At 40.2% G+C, this 21,352-nt stretch overlaps 1 protein-coding gene across 1 annotated transcript in view; it reads left to right on the forward strand.

Annotated features, from left to right (window-relative positions):
• C13H11orf80 (chromosome 13 C11orf80 homolog) overlaps window positions 1–21,352 on the forward strand; it is a 62,108-nt gene that overhangs the window by 11,454 nt on the left and 29,302 nt on the right. The window contains exons 4-5 of the mRNA XM_048359641.1: window positions 14,502–14,611; window positions 19,438–19,521. Coding sequence (XP_048215598.1) covers window positions 14,502–14,611; window positions 19,438–19,521 — 194 coding nt within the window. The remainder of the gene's footprint in view (window positions 1–14,501; window positions 14,612–19,437; window positions 19,522–21,352) is intronic.

The raw sequence follows: 21,352 nt of genomic DNA on the forward strand, positions 1-21,352 counted from the left end.
AGCTATGACACATTGTGCTGCGATGAACATTGTTGTGCTGGTGGCTTTAGTGTGTTCTTGTTTGTGGTCTTTTGGGTAGATACCCAAAAGTGGGGCTGCTGGGTCATAGGGTATCTCTATGTTTAGCCTTCTGAGGAATCTCCATACCGCTTTCCAGAGTGGCTGAACCAGTTTACATTCCCACCAACAATGAAGTAGGGGAGAACCAGACTCTTTTTTTTTTTTTTTTTGCCAGTCCTGGGCCTTGGACTCAGGGCCTGAGCACCATCCCTGGCTTCTTCCCACTCAAGGCTAGCACTCTGCCACCTGAGCCACAGCGCCCCTTCTGGCCGTTTTCCATATATGTGGTGCTGGGGAATCAAACCGAGAGCTTCATGAGTAGGAGACAAGCACTCTTGCCACTAGGCCATATTCCCAGCCCGAGAACCAGACTCTTAAGAATTTTTTCCTAAGTTTCTTCTTCTAAGCAAAATCCCCCAAACTCTCTATCATAGTAAAGCAAGGTTCTTTTTTTTGTAATTTATTTATTAGTTATACAATTTTTTTTGAAAAGGTGTTGTGCAAAAAGGGTACAGTTACATAGTAGGGCAGTGTATACATTTCTTGTGATATCTTACACCCTGTTTTTCTTTCCCTTCCCTAGGTCAGGTAGACATATATACAATACACAATGTACCAAGAACATATACAGTAGCCATGTGGCCTACGCCCAAGAAAATTCGCCTAGGGCTTTAAATGTAATGTCGACATTAGACAATATGTCGACAGTATAGACTGACACTCCTCCAGCTGTTTATTTGCTAGTTACTTTAGGATAGAGTATTGCTTACAGCTGTAGCATGTGCTTGAGCTACAGTTCCCCTACTTTAGGCTTCCTGTGCTGGGATAACATGCACACACCACTCTGTTCAACTTCCTTCCCTACTGATGGAGTCTTGCAGACTTTTCTGTCCTTGCTGGCCTGGAACCTCATTCCTTTGAATCTCATGAGGCCCTCAAATAGATAAGATTAAAGGCATGAGTCACCAGCACCTGGCATCTTATACTTACATTTAAAAACAGCAATTGTGGAGGAAAAGTAACACAACAAAACGCTTTTGCTTTTAGTTATTGAGCAAATATTCTGTGAGAATTTGAGTAGAATGTTCTCTCTTTAGTAATAATGATAAATCATAATAATGATTTATTGGGCATTTACTATGCTTTAGAGCTATATTTAATACAGAAGAATTAACAGCAATGAACAAGATAGATTTTATTTCTTCTCTCATGCTCATATTTATGTCTTTGTGTGTGTGTGTGTGTGTGTGTGTGTGTATGTGTGTGTTTTCCAGTATTAAGACTTGAACTCAAGGCTTCACAATTTTGTTTAGCTTTCTTGCTTGTGCTATGCCTCAGCCCAGCATTTTTGTTGGTTAGTTAGAGATGTAATCTTGAAGACTTTCTGCCTGGGTGGGCCTCAAACTGTGAACCTCCAGGTCTCAGCCACCTGAGTAGCTAGGATTACAGGAATAAGCCACCAACATCAGTCTTCATACATGTATTTTAATCACTGTTCCACTGCCTCTTTAGCTTCTATCTAAAAGAAAGGAAGAGTCGGTTAGTTTGTCCTGCTGGTTGCTCTGATTCTGAGACTTTAGGGAAGTCTTAATCCATGTCCAAGGACCATGGGTTAACTCTCAAAATTAGCTTATTTACAGATTTTTAATTCTTTTGGGGGAAATTATTCCATTGGGATTATGTAAATCGATCATTCCTAGTACCACTTGTCCAGTTAATATATGTAAAAATGCTTTTGAACAAAGTGAAAAATCCATATAAATAAAAAGAATACATTAATGGCACTAGGAAGAAGATAAGGGTATTTTTTACAACATAAATTCATACTTAATATACCTGTAGAAGGAGTGTTCTGATTGTACATATGGCTGCTTTTTCAACTATTGTTTATGAAATTGTTGTTTGTTTTTTTGCCAGTCCTGGGGGCTTGAACTCAGGGCCTGAGCACTGTTCCTGGTTTCTTTTTGCTTAAGGCTAGCACTCTACCACTTGAGCCACAGCGCCACTTCTGGCTTTTTCTATATATGTGGTGCTGAGGAATCGAACCCAGGGCTTCATGTATGGGAGGCGAGCACTTTGCCACTAGGCCATGTTCCCAGCCCTATGAAATTGTTTTTAAAGATGAAAAGTCCAAGCCGGGCACTGGTGGCTCACACCTGTAATTCTACCTACTCAGGAGGCTGCGATCTGAGGATTATGGTTCAAAGCCAACCCTGGCAGGAAAGTCCCTGAGACTCTTATCTCTGCCTAACCACCAGAAAACTAGAAGTGGCGCTGTGGCTCAAGTGGTAGAGCACTAGCCTTAAGCTGGAGATCTCAGGGACAGCGCCCAGGCCCAGAGTTCAAGCCTCATGACCAAAAAAAGATGAAAGTCCATAAAAAAAAAGAATGTGTTTACTGTACTATCATTGCCACTGCTAGGGAGGAGGTATTGAGTATTGATTTGGAATAACTACCTATTTATTATGCTAATACAAATTTTAGACAATTTGTATTATAGTGACTCTTTTTTTTTTTAAGTCAGTCATGGGGCTTGAACTCAGGGCCTGAGTGCTATCCCTGAGCTTTTCTGCTCAAGATTAGTTAGTGTTCTACCACTCTGAGCCACAGTGCCACTTCCTTAACTTTTGTTGTTGTTTTGCCAGTTCTGGGGCCTGAGTACTGTTCCTGGCTTCTTTTTGCTCAAGGCTACCACTTGAGCCACAGCGCCACTTCCAGCTTTTTCTGTTTATGTGGTGCTGAGGAATCGAACTCAGGGCTTTATGCATGTTAGGCAAGCATTGTACCGCTAAGCCACATTCCCAGCCCCCCTTAACTGTTATTTTAAAAGCTCAAAACAATTTGATTAATCCATTTTTATATCCCGTGATAGAGTGGGTGGCTCAGGAATACAATAAAAATCGAGTCATTTATTCATAGTCAGTCACATTTAGTAGTCAATTGCAGCCTAAGTCTTCAGCTGTTAGGAATCATAATACTAACTTCCACTTATATTTATTCATATTAATTAGTAACATAAATTACTCAGTGAAGCTCACAAAAAAATTGGCCAAGAGTAAGGCTTTAATCCCTTAGTTCCCTGGCTTATGCGCCATTAATTATGCCTTTATTACTATTATTATTTATTTAACATTACTGTAGCACTATTAGTAAACTGCTTTAAACTGGTCCATTTACTAATCCTTATGCTGTTTAATTAGCTTCATCAGGGAGTCTCTGGCAGCTGATTCCCCAATCATCAGGTTGTCATATGCTACAGTGTATGTATTTGTACAAAATTAATAATGTACCTCTTATTTTGGTATAACTATAGTGCCACCTTCATTGCCGAGTTGATTTCTCTCAGTGCCTAGAATAATGTCACCACTCGTTAAGGGAACTTAACTCTTGTGAGGCTGTCCAGCTCCACAGTGGGTTTTTAAAAACAACAACAACAACAACAACTGGGGGTTGATCCCAGGTATTTGTACTTGCCAGGGAAGAGCTTTGTGCTACCATTTGAACCACGTCCCAGCTCTCTTTTCAGTCTTCTTTCAGGATACTTTTTTCTGTGTTGGGCACCAGTGGCTTATGCCTGTTATCCTACTTCCAAAGTTCAGATCTGAGGATCGTGGTTCGAAGCCAACCCAGGCAAACAAATCCTTGAGATGAAACTCTTATCTCCATTTAACGAAAAAGCCACAAGAAAAAAAAAAGCCACAAGTGTTGGCTCATGCCACTCATGAGCAGCAAAAGCTGAGCAAGAGAAGGCTGGGAGTTCAAGCCTTAGTGTCAAGACACGCATGGGTGCACACACATGCACGCATGTACACACATGCATGTACACACAAAGATACTTTTTCTCAAGATCTGGAATTCTTCAGATTGTTTTCTTCACAAAATAGGCTTGTACTTTTTGAGTATTTTATGTTTGTATTAATAAGCAACGAACCCTATTTATTCTACTTATCTAATTTTTTGTCAGTTGAACTCAGGGCCTGGGTGCTGTTCATTTCAAATTTTATGTATTGTTTTTATAGAGGTGATATACAGAGGGGTTACATTTACATACGTCAGTTAATAAGTATATTTCCTTTCCTATGGTGTCATCTGTTCCCTCCTCCTCTTCTATTTCCTCCCTCCCATTTCCATCCACGAGGTGCACAGTTCACTTTCATCAGTGTCTGGTGTGCTCCTCTGCTGCACTTTTCACCCTTTTTCCTTGCATTCTGTGCCCCCCCCCACCCTCCTGTAGACATGCATGTGAATATACTGTATATAATGTAAAGAATACAGACTCATCGGCAAAAGGAAAAACAAATAAAGAAAAGAGTCCTTTGTTCCCATATCTTCCGAGTTCATTTCAGCATGTATATTAGTTTATATACATATGAAGAGACGCATGGGTATTGCACCTTTGTGATTCTCTTCTAAGACTATCCTCTTTTGGTCTCACTGTATGTGAGTACCTAGAATCCTGTGCAATTTGTCACATCCCAGTGCACTTTAGATCTAACTTCCACATATCAGACAGAACATGCGCTCTTTGTCTCTCTGAGCTCGGCTTACCTTGCTCAACATGATTTGTTCAGGTTCCGTCCATTTCTCTGTGAATGACATTATGTTATGCTTTCTAATGGCTGTGTAAAATTCCATTGTATTTAGGTACCTCATTTTTCGGGTCCACTCATCTATTGGGGGGCATCTGGGATGCTTCCCTATCTTGGCTGCTGCGGACAGTGCAGCAGTGAACTTGGAAGTGCGGTGTTCTTGTCGTATCCTGGCTCACCATGCTCAGGGCAGATGCCTAGAAGTGATATGGCTGGGTGCGGGAAGGTCTATGTGTAGTTATTTTGAGGAATCTCCAGGCCGCTGTCCAGAGTGGTGGCACTCCTTTACATTCCCACCAGCAGTGCAGTAGGTTCCTTTTTCCCCACATCCCTTCTAGCATTTGTTGTTGAGCATTTGTTGTTGTTCGAATTCAAAATGGTGGCCATTCTAACTGGGGTGAGATGGAATCTCAGGGTTGCTTTGATTTGCATCTCCTTTATAGCCAGGGAGGATGAGCATTTCCTCATGTGTTTCTTTGCCATTCTTACCCCTTCTCCTGAGAAGTCTCTCCTTAGCTCCCTTGCCCACTTAGTAAAAATTGTTTTTTTAAGTTTGGAAGGGCTTAGTTTCTTGAGCACCTTGTATATATTAGATATTAGGCCTTTGTTTGATGCATTGCTGGTAAAGATCATTTCCCAATTTGTTGGCTGACTTTCTAGTTTGGAACTATGTCCTTAATTGTGCAGAAACTTTTTAGTTGAATGTGATCCCACTTGTCAAGTCTCTCTCCTATCTGTTGTATCCCTGGGACTCTATTCAGGAAGTTCCTGCCTATACCTATAATTTTAATGTTTCTCCTACTCTCTCTTGCTGTAGCAGTAGTTTCAGAGTTTCAGGTCTGATGTTGAGGTCTTTGATCCACTTTGAGCTGATGTTAGTGCCTGATGACAAGCAGGAATCCACTTTCAGTTTTCTGCACATGGCTGCCCAGTTTTCCCAACACCAGTTGTTGAAGAGGCTATGTTTTTCCCACTGTATGTCTTTTTGTTTTGTTTTGTTTTTTGGCCAGTCTTGGGCCTTGAACTCAGGCCCTGAGCACTGTCCCTGGCTTCTTTTTGCTCAAGGCTAGCACTCTGCCACTTGAGCCACAGCACCACTTCTGGCCGTTTTCTATGTATGTGGTGCTGAGGAATCAAACTCAGGGCTTCATGTTTCTGGGTTTTCTAGTCTGTTCTATTGCTCCTCTGGTCTGTTTTTGTGCCAATACCAAACTGTTTTTTGTTATTATAGCTCTGTAGTAGAGTTTAAAGTCTGGTATTGTGATATTGCTTGCACTGCTTTTTTGCCTAGAATTGCTTTGGCTATTCTAGGTCCTTTGTTGTTCCACATGAATTTTTGGATTGTTTTCTCTATCTCAGTAAAGAACATCATTGGGATTTTGATGGAGATTGCATTGAATTTGTATATTGTTTTTGGCAGTATGGCCATTTTCACAATATTAATTGTAGCTATCTATGAACGTGGACGGTCTTTCTATTTCCTGGTGTCCTCTTTGATTTTTTTCTTCAAATTTTTATAGTTTTTGCTATAAAGATCTTTTACATCTTTGGTGATGGTAATTCCTAGGGGTTTCTTTCCATTTCTGCTTGTGTATTGTTGGCAAGCAGAAATCTACTGATTTTTGTGGGTTAATTTTGTATCCTGCTACTTTGATAAAGTAGTTGATCAGCTGTAGGAGTTTAGGGGTGGAATTTTTGGGGGTCCTTTAGGTATAAGATCATGTTGTCTGCAAATAGGTATAGCTCCATTTCAACTTTCCCTATGTTGATCCCTTTTATGTCTTTTTCTTGCCTTATTACTCTGGCTAAGAATTCCAGAACTATATTGAAGAATTGTGGAGATAACAGGCATCCTTGCCTTGCCCAAGCTATTCTTGAGCTTGAGATAGTCCTACCTCCACCTCCTTAGTATCTAGGATTACAGGTGGGTACTCCTATCCAACGGACTCCTGTCCGTTATGCTCTAAGACTATGAATCTGTCTAATACTTTCCCCCCAAGGGCTCATTTTATAGACATGATCTCATTCACTTTTAGGAGGTAGGTCAGACATGAGTCTTATCACTGTTTCTGTTAGAGAGATGAAGAAAATGAGACTTAAATCTCACAATCTGAGTTTAAAAGACGGAGAAGAATTTGTGGTGTCATAGCTCTCTAGTTATCCATTAGACCCTGTTAGAGACTACGTTTAATTCTCAAGTGTTTGGTACATTCTAAACAGTTTTTTTCCTGTCAAATGTGCCTTACATTTGGCAAGCTTTTATAAAGATGGATTAAAGATCAAGAGAAGCTAAAACAAATATACTTCTGCTTTATTGTTCTTCATTAATGTTTCTTTACCCTTTTCTCTGCTACATTTGTGTAAGTGCACTTTACTAATGACAACATACACAAGATTTGATGTTGACAGGATAGAGAGGAAGGGCAAGGACAGACATGATTCATACCCAACATGGACATATTCTTTTTCGTTTTTAGCTTGTATAAATAAAAGAAAGAAAAGAGGATTCTTATTATTAGAGGTCCATGGAGGCCTACGCCCTGGCTGAGTGATATATACATGTTTTTATCCAGGAGTCAGTAGAAACTAGACTGCCTTATACTTGCTTTGGCTTGAAATCCTTGAACTGTTTTTACTCTTCATTGAGTAAGCAGCTGGTACTTACTGCTCCAGCTTTGGCGTTTGGGGTTACCACATACCTTTCATCTCCTCAGCTGGAACACAGAAGTTGGCTTTGTATAATGGTGAATTTGGCTGGTATGGTATTTTCCCCTTAGACTTTGTGGTTACTCATTTAATACATTCTAAAAAGTGATTGGATGACATCATTTGGATCAAAGACCTAATTCTAAGAGCTAAGCTATAAAACTTCTAGAAAAAAAAAACCCATGGATATAAATCTCATGATCTTGGATAGGCAGTGTTTTCTTACATAGGACATTTAAAGCACAAGCAGCCAAAAGAAGGTAAATTGGACTTCAGAACATTAAAAACTGCCATTCATGGCCTAGGAGTGTAGCTCAGTGGTAAAGTATAGCTAGCATACACAGAGCCTGGGTCAATCTCTGTCACCAGAACAAAGATATACACAAAACCTTTGGTGTTTCCAAAGATATTATCAAGAAAGTAAAAAGGTGAATTATACCTAAAAAAGCTGGAAAAATAGTTTCTTGTTTCAAACCTCAAGAAAAGAAAAGTAAGATGGGTACCAGTGGCTCACCCATGTCAATCCTAGCTACTCAGGAGGCTGAGATACGAGGATTATAGTTCAAAGCCAGCCCAGGCAATTAGTCGCCAAAAAGCCAGAAGTGGAGCTATGGCTCAAGTGGTGGAATGCCAACCTTGAGCAAAAATCCTGAGGGGCAGTACCCAAGCCCTGAGCTTAAGCCCCAGTATCTGCACAAAATAAGCTAACAAACAAAACAAAAATAGCTTTTCAGATCAAATAGTGCAAGTCCTTCAATTTTGTTTTCTTAAAATTGTTTTGTATATTATAGGCCCTTGGCATTTCCAAATGAATCTAGAATCTACTTGTTAATGTTTATTTAAAAAGTTTGCTGGGATATTTATAGCGCTCCTGTTAGGTGTCCAGATCAACTTGGGGGCGAGGGGTACCGGGGATTGAACACAGGATGTTATACTTCCTGGGCAAGTGCTTTGGCACTAGGCTACTAATATCTGTTATGATACTTTTTTTTGGTCATGGATCTTGAACTCAAGGCCTGGACTCTGTCCCTAAGCTCTTTTGTTCAAGGGTAGCGCTCTACCACTTTGAGCTATGGTGCCACTTTTTGTTTACTGATGGCTAATTGCAGATAAAGATGGCACTTCTGATCCATGTATTTTGTCTTTCCTTTGTCCACTTTTTTTTCCCTTTTTGGTGGTATATTAATGTATCTCTTCCCTTACCAGTTTCTCAATTCACTTTTACACCACAAGTTGAAGAAATCTACAAAATTGGCACTCAGTAGCTTGTGTCATTTTTTTTTTTTTTTGGCTTATACTATAGATTTGTGTAGAACACATGCAGGCTTGTAAAGGTAATTTGAGTTTTTTCCTACTATTCTCAAGTCTAGGTTCCTTTTGTGTAGGAATCCATGGTAGTACAAAACTCAGTTGCTTTTTCCTTTAATGGAGACCAGAGTAACCGCATTTTTGCTGTAGCTACTTGTCTGGATGAGCTTGATGAGCTTTATTCATTACAATGAAAGAAGACTTGATACATTTCTGAAGGATTTCTGATCCTTCTTTCTTTCCTTCTCTAAAGTATAGCTAGGGTTGTTTTATAATATGGAAACAATTAGCCAATGGAACTAATGACATCGAACCACACAGCCACCCAAAGAGCTTTTCATCGTTTGTCTTAATTACCCTTATTCTTAGAAGTGCAGTAATATTGCTGCTTTATTTATTGATACTTTATTTGCAAGGACTATTACTATGTTAAAGGAGAAGAGTCAGGTTAAGCAAAACCAAATAGTTATTAGTTTGCTGAATTTCTTGGAAAAACAAAACAAATAACTGGATTTCAATTTGCCTGAATCAGAGAAGTAATAATAATAACCATATAATAATAACTATATAATAACGATAAAAAATAATAATGTTATAATAATATTAGTAGTAGTAGTATTTTAGTTGTGGGGCTTGAACTCAGGGCCTGGGCACTGTCCCTGAGCCTCTTTGTGCTCAAGGCTAGTGCTTTACTACTGAGCCGCAGTGCTACTTCTGGTTTCTGAGTGGTAAATTAGAGATAAGAGTCTCACAGGGACTTTTCTGCCTGGGATAGCTTTGAACTGCAATCCTCAGATCTCAGCCTCCTGAGTAGCTAGGATTATAGGTGTGAGTTACCATTGCTTGGTGAGAGATTATTTTTAAATAGTTTTTGTTGTTGTTATAGAAGCAGTAGAGCTCATTTTAGAAAACAGGGGAAAAACTTCTTAATAAATATTGGCCTTTTACTTTATTCTTAGATTTTCCCCTTACTATATACTTTTAATACAGTTGTAATCACAATATATGTACAATATTATCCTATTTTTTTATTTAACATTAAGCATTTTTTATGCTATATCAGCCTCCTGAGTAGCTAGTATTACAGGTATGAGCTACCCGCACCTGGCTATATATATCTCTTCTTTAATGCCCATGATTCGTTGTTTTGATCTTTTTATGGACTCCAAGAAGCCTTATATAGTCCATTCATATTTTTCTTAGTTTTTCAAAGTCTTTAATTTCTCTGAGTTACCTTCAATTAAGTGTTCTGTTCTCTTTTCCCATCAAATATTTTATTTTTTCTGTGTAATTGATGTACTTCTTAATTGTCATTTAAGTAGTTTTATGGAAGGTTTTCAACTCAACAAGTCAGTTTGAGTACAGTACATCTTGAACAATGTTACTCCTTCCATTACTCTCCTCTTCATCTATTCCAATCCCTCCCATCCCTTCAAGTTACCTAGTTCCATTTTCACATATATACATTGAATATTATGACTGTATTTGCCCACCACTCATATCTCCATTGATTTACACCCCCTCCAATCTGTTCTGTTCTACTGGCTAGACTTATTATTGAATTTTTTTGTATTTTTGTTTTTTATTTCCAAGATTTCAGTTTGGTTTTTTTCTCTCCAAGATATCTACATGTTTATTGAATTCCTCTTTAGTGTCTTGGATTGTTTCTTTTAATTCACCTATTTGGTTGAATTCTCTTTGAGATCAGTTAGTTCATTTATATCTTTTTTGAATTCAGTTGTTTATACATTGCCTTATAAGCTTTATTGTGGTACTGGGTTTTTGTTGTTGTTTTGTTTGTTTGGTGCTGGTACTATGATTTGAACTATGGGTCTTGTGCTTTTCCTTTGTTGTTTTTTGTTGTTGTTGTTGTTGTTGGTCATAGCTAGTTCTCTGTCATTTGAGCCACACCTCCACTTTGCTAGTTAATTGGAGATAAGAGTTTCAAAGATTTGTTTGCCTAAATTGGCTCTAAACCTTCATCCTCAAATCTCAGCCTCCTGAGTAGCTAGGAGCCTCCTGAGTAGCTAGGATTACAGGAAGCCACTGGTACAAGGCTGGTGCTGGAGTTTGAACTCAGGGCCTGTGGTTGCTAGTCTGGCTGTCTATCACACAAACAGTGCCTTCAGCCCTTTTTTTTTTTTGCTGATTATTATTATTATTATTATTATTATTATTATTATTATTATTTTGGCCAGTCCTGGGGCTTGGACTCAGGGCCTGAGCACTGTCCCTGGCTTCTTTTTGCTCAAGGCTAGCACTCTGCCACTTGAGCCACAGCACCACTTCTGGCCGTTTTCTGTATATGTGGTGCTGGGGAATTGAACCCAGGGCCTCATGTATACGAAGCAAGCACTCTTGCCACTAGGCCATATCCCCAGCCCCTTTGCTGATTACTTTTTTGGCTCAGGTCATATGATCTTCTTTGCTGGGGCTGGCCTTGAACTATGGTCTTCCCACTCTCCATTTCTTGAATAGCTAGGCTTACAGATGTGAACCAGTGGCATCCAACCTCCTTAATTTCATTGATCATTCTTGTCATTAAAAAAATTTTTTTTGAAATTTTTTCCTCTTTACTATAACTTAAGTCATCTAATTTTAAGTTGTCTTTTTAAATTAATTAATTAATTTTTGCCAGTCCTGGGCTTGAGCACTGTCCCTGGCTTCTTTTTGCTTAAGGCTAGCACTCTACCACTTGAGCCACAGCACCACTTCTGGCCATTTTCTTTATATGTAGTGCTAGGGAATTGAACCCAGGGCTTCATGTATACGAGGCAAGCACTCTTACCACTAGGCCATATTCCCAGGCCTTGAGTTGTCTTTTGAGGGTGACATATTACCTTGTTTATTCATGAACTCAGCAGTTTCTTTTTGCTGGAATTTATCTGAAGCCAAGTTTTGGTGGAATTTCAATCCCTTGTGTCCTTTTATTTTGTAATTTCTCAAGAGTTACTTAAGACTGAGTAATTGGGTTGTGTGCCTTTCTGTTTGTTTGGTTTTGTTTTTTTTGCCAGTCCTGGGGCTTGAACTCAGGGCCTGAGCATTGTCCTTGGCTTCTTTTTGCTCAAGGCTAGCACTCTGCCACTTGAGCCACAGTGCCACTTCCGGCTTTTTCTGTATACGTGGTGCGGAGGAATTGAACCCAGGGTTTCATGTATATGAGATGAGCACTTTACCACTAGGCCATATTCCCAGCCCTGGGTGTGTACCTTTCTATTACTAGATTGAAAAGATGTGGCTCAGTTATAAAATCATCAATTTCAGTACTAAAAATACTGCTTTTGTATCTTTGCTCCAATAAGAGTGAGGAAGCTTGGTTATAAAATATATTGTAAGCCAGGTGCTGGTGGCTCACACCTGTAATCGATGCTACTCAGGAGGCTGAGATCTAAGGATCACTGTTCAAAGCCAGCCTTAGCAGTAAAGACTGTGAGACTCTAATCAGAAAAAGATAGAAGTTGTGTTCAAGTGGTAGAGTACTAACTTTGAGCACAAAGAGGCTCAGGGAGAGCACCCAGGAAAAGATATGATAGTTAATAAACCACAATTTTGTGATTGTGGCTATCTCTAATGAAGACCAATCACCAGTACTGCTTCAATGTCTTTAGATGTATATGGATACGAAGATACATCTTTATGACCTAGGAACACCATAGTAATAGGGAGGAGATAGTGGGATAACACTAATACATATTACTAGGTATTTGGCTCTATAGAGAAGGAAGGGATGGGAGCTAAGCTTGATAGGAGAGGGTAATGAGGAAGTGGAGTGAAGTAAATAGAAAAGATCTAGTTAGCATTGTGTTGGTAGGAATGAGGTGGAGAAATGAAGAAAATTAAACAAATAAGCACATACACAAACAAATCCCCCAAATATGAAACAACTTACACAAACAAAACCAAATTATTTGGGGGCACTCTAGCTACCAGGTAATGAAGGATAAGGGATGGTAGGAACAAGACAATAGTTCTACTTTAGATAAAAGGAAAGTATAAATGGGGAAGAGCTATTGAAAGAAAATATGATTCAAATTAAATACTGAAGGGTAAATGTTGTAATTCAGATATGATGACTTCAGAGAGAATGAAGGGAAGGAAAAGCAGAACTAAGAAGTAAATGGAGGGGCTTTGGCTCAAGGGGTAGAGTGCTCACCTTGAGCAAAAAGAAGCCAGAGGGGCTGGGGATATAGCCTAGTGGCAAGAGTGCCTGCCTCGGATACACGAGGCCCTAGGTTCGATTCCCCAGCACCACATATACAGAAAACGGCCAGAAGCGGCGCTGTGGCTCAAGTGGCAGAGTGCTAGCCTTGAGCGGGAAGAAGCCAGGGACAGTGCTCAGGCCCTGAGTCCAAGGCCCAGGACTGGCCAAAAATAAATAAATTAATTAATTAATTAAAAAAAAAAGCCAGAGACAGTGCTCAGGCCCTGAATCCAAGGACTGGCAAAAAATAAAAAAATAAATGGGGCCAGGTGCCAGTGGCTCAAGCCTGTAATTCTAGCTATTCTGGAGGCTGAGATCTGAGGATGGCAGTTGGAAAACAGCCTAGGCAAGGAAGTCTGTGAGACTCCAGTTAACTACCAAAAAACTAGAAGTGAAGCTATCACTGAAGTGGTAGAGCACTAGCCCTGAGTGAAAAAGCTCAGGGACAGTGCACAGGCAGTAAGTTTAAGCTTCAGGACCCAAACACACACATACACACACACACACACACACACACACACACACACACACACACACACAGAGTAGTAGTACTAAAGCCAGTTGTGGGTGGCTCACACCTGAAACCTGTACTGGCTCAAAGATGGAAAAGTCCACTGGACTCTTACCTCAAGTTAACCAGTAAAAAAAAAAAAGCCAGAAGTGGATATTCAGCTCAAGTGGTAGAGAGCACCAGCCTTGAGCAAAAAACCTAAGGGAGAGTGGCGAGTTTAAGCTCCAGTAGTGGCACAAAAACAAATCAGAAAAGCATACTGTATTAAATAAAATCATGTGATGGGGGGCTGGGGATATGGCCTAGTGGCAAGAGAGCTTGCCTCGTATGCATGAGGCCCTGGGTTCGATTCCCCAGCACCACATATACAGAAAACGGCCAGAAGTGGTGCTGTGGCTCAAGTGGCAGAGTGCTAGCCTTGAGCAAAAGGAAGCCAGGGACAGTGCTCAGGCCCTGAGTCCAAGGCCCAGGACTGGCCAAAAAAAAAAAAAAAAAATCATGTGATGGTCATTCTTGAGTATTTCTACTTTCAGGTTTAAATCAGTTCACTTGTTGGATTTGTGTTTATTAAGTGAGTTGATTTATTGAAAATACAATAATACCAGCTACAACCGTTGGTTTTAAAGATTTCTGGCATTGAACATTACTTTGTGGAAATTAACTGAAAATTCAAATTGATTTAGCAAATGTGAAAAATTCTAAGCATGCGATTAAATATCTTAACCCAGAGTGCAATTCTTTTTTTTTCTTTTTGCCAGTTCTGGGGACTCACTGGGGCTAAGCACTGTCCCTGTCTTCTTTTTGCTCAAGGCTAGCGCTCTGCCACTTGAGCCACAGCGCCACTTCTGGCCATTTTCTGTGTATGTGGTGCTAGGGAATCAAACTCAGGGCTTCATGTATGCTAGGCAAGTTCTCTACCACTAGGCTACATTCCCAGTCCCAGAATGTGATTCTAAATGGCCAAATGATTTGCTGATACGTAGCCCTTTCAAATCATATCTTAAAATTTTTCAGGTAATCTTTTCATCAAGGAAAAACCTTGGCCCACCAGTTTAATAAACAATTCCAGAGATTCTGGTGCTTATCCAAACTGCTTGTTTTACTGTTATCATTTCTTCTTGCACAGAAACACAAACTATACTGCCTGCATTCTCTGCAAAGCTGACTTGGACATCAGAGGAAAGCAGCTGGTCTCAGGACAAATCAGGGGTAACACCCTTCCAGATAACTTTTGAGGCAAGTTTTGTTGTGGGTCTATAAATTACTGGCATTTTAGTTCTTATTTATATGCAAATCTAATGCTAGGAAATCAAAGCCTAGATCTATCATGTTCCAAGTTGAAGTAATATAAAAGGCATTATATAGGTGACCTGGGAGCTTCTAAAATGCTAATATCTGTGTCTTACTCCAAAAGATGTCATTTAATAGATTTGAGAGTTGTATTAGTCTGCTGGGGCTGCCATAATACAAAATACCACAGACCAGATGATTTAGACAACAGAGATTTATTTTCTTTTAGAGCTGTAGGCTAAGAAGTCAAAGATTAAGGTTCTGTCTGGGCCAGGTATAATGGTTTCAGCCTGTAGTCTCATCATTTGGGATGCTAAGGTAAGAGTATCTATGAGACCAGGCATGTGAAAACAACCTGGGCAATATGAGACCCTATCTGAAAAAGTATAAAAAGGGGTGCCATCAGGGCTGGGGATATAGCCTAGTGGCAAGAGTGCCTGCCTCGGATACACGAGGCCCTAGGTTCGATTCCCCAGCACCACATATACAGAAAACGGCCAGAAGCGGCGCTGTGGCTCAAGTGGCAGAGTGCTAGCCTTAAGCGGGAAGAAGCCAGGGACAGTGCTCAGGCCCTGAGTCCAAGGCCCAGGACTGGCCAAAAAAAAAAAAAAAAAAAGGGGTGCCATCAGACTTGCTTTCTGTTCATGGCTCTCAAACTGCTGTCTTGTCATGGCATCCTGACATGCCTTGTCTCTGTGGATGTATAAAGAGACATCTCCAGCATCTATGTGAAGAAGCACCCTGATTACCCCCCTTATGGTACTAACTCCAATACAGTCACATTGGGGTTTAGGGTTTCCACACATGGATTTTGAGGGGCATATAGTTCAATTGGTAGCTTTGGAGTATTTTTAAATCTTTATTCTTTATGTGTAGCTAAGTCTGGGAACCACTAAAAGATCTTTATTTGACTCTGGATCACTTGATACAATAAAAGTTGATTATCTTCAGCATAGGTCCTATTTGGATGGATTTTTGTTTGATTTCCAGATTGTTTCATTGATTTATTTGTAGTCTAGGGGTTTTCTTTTCTTTTTCTTCTTTTTCTGCCAGTCCAGGAGCTTGAACTCAGGGCCTGACCACTGTCCTTGGCTTCTTTTTGTTCAAGGCTAGCACTCTGCCACTTGAGCCACAGCGCCACCTCTGGCCTTTTCTATATATGTGGTGCTGAGGAATCAAACCCAGGGCTTCATGTATATGAGGCAAGCACTCTTGCCACTAGGCCACATTCCCAGCCCTGTAGTCTAGGTTTATGATAATGACAGTGAGTTCTCCATTCTCTTTAGCTATTTTCTAGTCCCCTATCTTTCCTTCCTTGGTATTGGTGGAGATGTGAACAATTAGAATGTTGAAAAAAAATAAAAACAGCCAGAATTAAAATGAGTTAAACACTGTCCCAGAAAGCACTCGGGAATCTTTTCTCCATGTTTGAATAATTATATGCTCCTTCTGAAAGAAATGGTTACAATAATCAGAACAACAGGTACCCCCTGGCTGTGCCTTATCTCTTTTAGGAGAATGAGAGGTAAACAGTCTAGAGCAATTAGTGGTTAGTCGGCTCTGAAACTGCGAGTCAAGAAGCCATTAAAAATGTGGTTTCAGTGAACCAAGGAAAGCAATTCTAGGAAATGAGATCATGTGTTTTAGCCAGTTTGAACAAGTCATGATAATATGTCTACCTCACATTTACAAATAGTAAGCCTCCGGACAAGTCTGTGAAGTGGACAAGGTAGGAATCGTAATCTCATTTTACAAATAATAAAATTGAGATTCAGAGAATCTGACTGAATTCCTCAGTGTCATCTTAAAGTTAAGTGGAAGAAGTAGAACTTGAACCAGAGTTTGGCACCTAGAAGTCAATGCTGTTTCAGTATTCATTCATTCTGAAACCTGTGTATTTTCAAGTCAGCTCAAGAGAAAGATAGGAAGATTCATTGCTCCAAAAGAAATCTGATTTTACGAGCTCTTAACAATTTTATCCAGTCTTAAGTGATAAAATGAAAGGAGATATACATATACACAAACATCTATATGAATAAACCTCTCTGTCTGTCTGTCTAACAATGTGTCAATCTGTAGGAAGGAGAGGAGAAGGGGAAACACTGGAACTCTCCTTGTTGTTGTTTTTTTTTTTTTGGTGTTGTTGTTTTTGCCAGTCCTGGGCCTTGGGCTCAGGGCCTGAGCACTGTCCCTGGCTTCTGCCACTTGAGCCACAGAGCCACTTCTGGCCGTTTTCTATATATGTGGTGCTGGGGAATCAAACCCAGGGCTTCATGTATAGGAGGCGAGCGCTCTACCACTAGGCCATATTCCCAGCCCCACTGGAACTCTCCTTGGACATAGGGCCCATGACTGTCTCAGTTCATGTAAATAAACATCTAGCATATAATCAGACTTATTTTTTAGGGTGAAGGCTAAAACCACATGATTAAATAGTGGCTTCTGCTGCCTAGGGTTTCTAGAATCCTTTTTTTTTTTTTTTTTCCATAAAAGCCCGTTAGTAAGTTAACTGCTTTTGTAGGTGTGCCAGGATGAGGTATTGGGTCTGTGATACACCTAAACGTACTTTCCCTCTCTATTCTTTGAAGAAAAGAGGGTATTGGGGCTGGGAATATGGCCTAGTGGCAAGAGTGCTTGCCTCATATACATGAAGCCCTGGGTTCGATTCCCCAGCACCACATATATAGAAAACGGCCGGAAGTGGCACTGTGGCTCAAGTGGCAGAGTGCTAGCCTTGAGCAAAAAGAAGCCAGGGACAGTGCTTAGGCCCTGAGTCCAAGGTCCAGGACTGGCAAAAAAAAAAAAAGAGGGTATTGCTTTGTACTATTCTCTGCTAATCTGACATTAGGCTATGTGATGGTTAGTTGCCAGTCCTTTTATATTCCTTTAGATATTTAAATATAAAACTTGAATTTCTCTTCTAATGAACTATGAACTCTTCTAGTTTATAGATCATCGTATTTATCTCTGTAGGTCTAGATATACACAACAAGCTACATAGTATTTATGAGTGAATAAATACATATATAGAGTAGTCATACATCAACATCGCCAGTCTCCATAAAAAATGATTGCTGGGCATGGTAGTACATACCTTCTATCCCAGCTACTTTGATAGAGGTAAGAGGATCTTAAGTCCAGCCTAGGATAAGTTAGCAAGACTCTGTAGAACACTTGCCTAGCATGTGCACAGCCTCTAGATTTAATCTCCAGTACCTATAAGAATAGAAAAGATAGACTATCTATTGGTCTGCTATTCAATTAGCTAGTGATAAGAACAGAGAATGAATATTTTTGGAGGGGCAGCACTCATAGGGGCATGTGGACTTTGAAGTTAGATATGGGTTTGAATCCCAGTGCTCCCACTTACTAGTTCTGTGAACTGTGACAAGTTGACTAGCTCTGTGTGTGTGTGTGTGTGTGTGTGTGTGTGTGTGTGTGTGTGTGTGTGTGCAGTGTTACTCAGGCATGAAGCAGGTGTTCAGTAACTGAGATTTGTCCTTGTTATTGGCTGTAGCCCCTTTTTGAGAGCTGCTCAATGGACTTATTTTGTTGCTTTACTGTTAGCTATAATTAGACTGCTCAATGATATACCCTGTAATCACCAAGGTTACAGAGATTTGAAACTATTCCAAGAAGTTGTTTTGAAAATGTCAAGTACAGAAAATGCCTTTAGGGTACCATAGCTTTTCTACTGTTTAAACATTCTATATGAAAAAAATAAATTGAAGAAGGAGCTGAGTGCTGTTGGTGAATGCCTGTAATTCTAGCAGTTTCTGAAGCTAAGAATGGGAGGATCATGGTTCCAGGCAGACTGTACAGAAAAGTCCACGAGTCTCCAATTCAGCAGAGGGAAGATAAATGTGGCCTGTCATCTTGCCTGTAGCAGGAACTATAAACTAGGAAGATCTTGGCACACACTCAGACAGGAAGCAAGAAAGTATAACACTGATCAAGATGCATTAGACACATAAATTGACATGTTAAATCATGTTAAATTGTAACCCCTTTGTACAGCTCTTTGAAAATAACAAAAAATAAGTGATGGCTGTTTTAATTTCTTTTTTGTGTACATTTCTCATTCTCAAAGATGTTTCTCCTTGGATGTCTTTTTTTGTGTGCGACAGTACTGGGGCTTGAACTCAAGGCCTGAGTGCTGTCTGCTGGCTTTTTCACTCAAGGCTGGTGCAACAGCTTTTTGGTGATTAACTGGAAATGAGTCTCAAAAGTTTTTCTGCTTGTCTGCCTTCAAACTGTGATCCTCAGATCTCAGCCTCTTCAGTGGTTAGGATGATGCAGTTTCCTTAGATGTCTTGAAAGTATTTTAAAGAATAGGTACTTTTAGGGCTGGGAATGTGTCCCAGTGGAAGAGTGCTTGCCTAGCATGAATGAAGCCCTGGGTTCGATTCCTCAGCACCGCATACACAGAAAAAGACAGAAGTGGGCACTGTGGCTCAAGTGGTAGAGAGCTAGCCTTGAGCAAAAAAAGAAGCCAGAGACAGTGCTCAGGCCCTGAATCCAAGCCCCAGGACTTCTTTTGCTCAAGGCTAGCACTCTGCCACTTGAGCCACAGTGCCACTTCTGGCTGTTTTCTATATATGTGGTACTGGAAAATCGAACCCAGGGCTTCATGTATACGAGGCAAGCACTCTTGCCACTAGGCCATATTCCCAGCCCAAATCGATACTTTTATAGGAAGAAATACCTGTTTGATTCATTTGTACTTTTGGGTTTGCATACATTCGGTGGGTGTTTTTGTTGTGTTGTTACAGGTGGATGAAACGTCCAGAACTTTGGTGACAGATTGTCTAGTTATAAAGCACTTTTTACGTAAAATCATTATGGTAAACCACCAGGTAAAAGTGTCTCTTTCTTTCTTTCTTTTCCTTTTCCTTTTTTTTTTTTTTTTTTTTTTTGCTTCGGTTGTAGGGCTTGAACTCTAGGCCTGGGCGCTGTTCCTGAGCTCTTCAGATCAAGGCTAGTGCTCTACTTGAGCCACAGCGCCACTTTTGGCTTTTTCTCTGTATATTGTGCTGAGGAGTTGAGCCCAGGGCTTCATGTATGCTAGGTAATACTCTACCACTAGGCCACCTTCCCAGCCCCTAGATAAATATTTTAAACAGTTATCTAGCTAGATATATTTTATTATCTATAGTTTGATATATTTGATTGTAAATGTCAACATAGTTAATTGTCATATTATTTACTCCCTTTCTAACACTATCTTCCTGTTTTTATGTCCTTACTAAGTCATGTGTTTACTGTTTGTCAGTCACTATTCTGCTTCTATACACTCATCCATTAACCCTTACAACATTTCTTATGAAGTAGGTTTTGTCATCATCATCCAAACTGTGGAACAAAGGTTAGGTTAAGTAACTTGCAACATCAGGATTTGAACCTAGGCAGTCTGGCTATAGAGTCCCTTATTAATGTATGTTATATAGAAAGAAGACTAGGTTGAAGACAAGAGAAAATTAAATAGTGATATGAATTGGAGAGAAGATATAAAGTCAGGTAGAGATGGGGATTAAAAACAGCAAAGGGGGCTGGGAATATAGCCTAGTGGCAAGAGAGCTTGCCTTGTATCCATGAAGCCCTGGGTTCTATTCCCCAGCACCACATATATAGAAAATGGCCAGAAGTGGCGCTGTGGTTCAAGTGGTTCAAGCAGAGTGCTATCCTTGAGCAAAAGGAAGCCAGGGACAGTGCTCAGGCCCTGAGTCCAAGGCCCAGGACTGGCAAAAAAAAAAAAAAAAAAAAAAAGCAAAGAAAAAAATAACACTGTGATTCATATCAGGAAAATGTAGAAATAAAAATTGATAGTTCTTGTGAAAAGGAGGAGTTAGAATGGCAGAGATGAAGATTTCTTGATAATTGAGACCACTTGGGATTACTGTAGTGTAGGACTTAACATACATAAGAGAATATGAACATTGGCCAGTATTGAGTATAGTTAGTGAAAATGCATATGAATAAAGCTGATAAAGATGATCCTTTTCAGAGCAGAAAAGGAGATTAATATGGACAAAGTGTATTGTTTGCATCTATAAAAAGAGAGCAAGGAAGCCAGGCACCTGTAGCTAATGCCTGTACTCCTGCCTACTCAGAAGGCTGGGATCTGAGGATCATGGCTCAAAGCCAGCTTGAGCAGAAAAGTCTCCAATTAACTCTCAAAAAGCCAGAAGTTGGGCTATGGATTATGCTAACCTGGAGCAAAAAAACTCAGGGATAGTGCTTAGAACAGAGTCCAAGCCTCAGGATTGGCACACGCACACACACACACAGACACACAGACACACACACACACACACACACACACCCAGAACAGTGAAGATCATTGAAATTATTTGGGGGAGGAGAAAGGGAGAGTGAAAGAAGGAGTAAGATTGGGATGTATGCTAAAGGTATGGAAATGTAACAATGAGCTGGGTGTCGGTGGCTCACGCCTATAATCCTAGCTACTCAGGAGGCTGAGATCTAAGGATCATGGTTCAAGCCAGCCAGGGCAGCAAAGGCTTGAGACTGTTATCAAGAATTAACCACCAGAAAACCAGAAGTGGTGTTGTGTGGCTCAAAGAGGTTGAGCACTAGCCTTGTGCTGAAGAGCTCAGGGACAGTGCCCAGGCTCAAAGCTCAAGCCCCATGACCAACAAAATAAATAAACAAAAATATTTTTTAAAGAAT

The sequence above is a fragment of the Perognathus longimembris genome, chromosome 13 (assembly GCF_023159225.1).
Source record: "Perognathus longimembris pacificus isolate PPM17 chromosome 13, ASM2315922v1, whole genome shotgun sequence".
NCBI classification, from domain to species: Eukaryota; Metazoa; Chordata; class Mammalia; order Rodentia; family Heteromyidae; genus Perognathus; species Perognathus longimembris.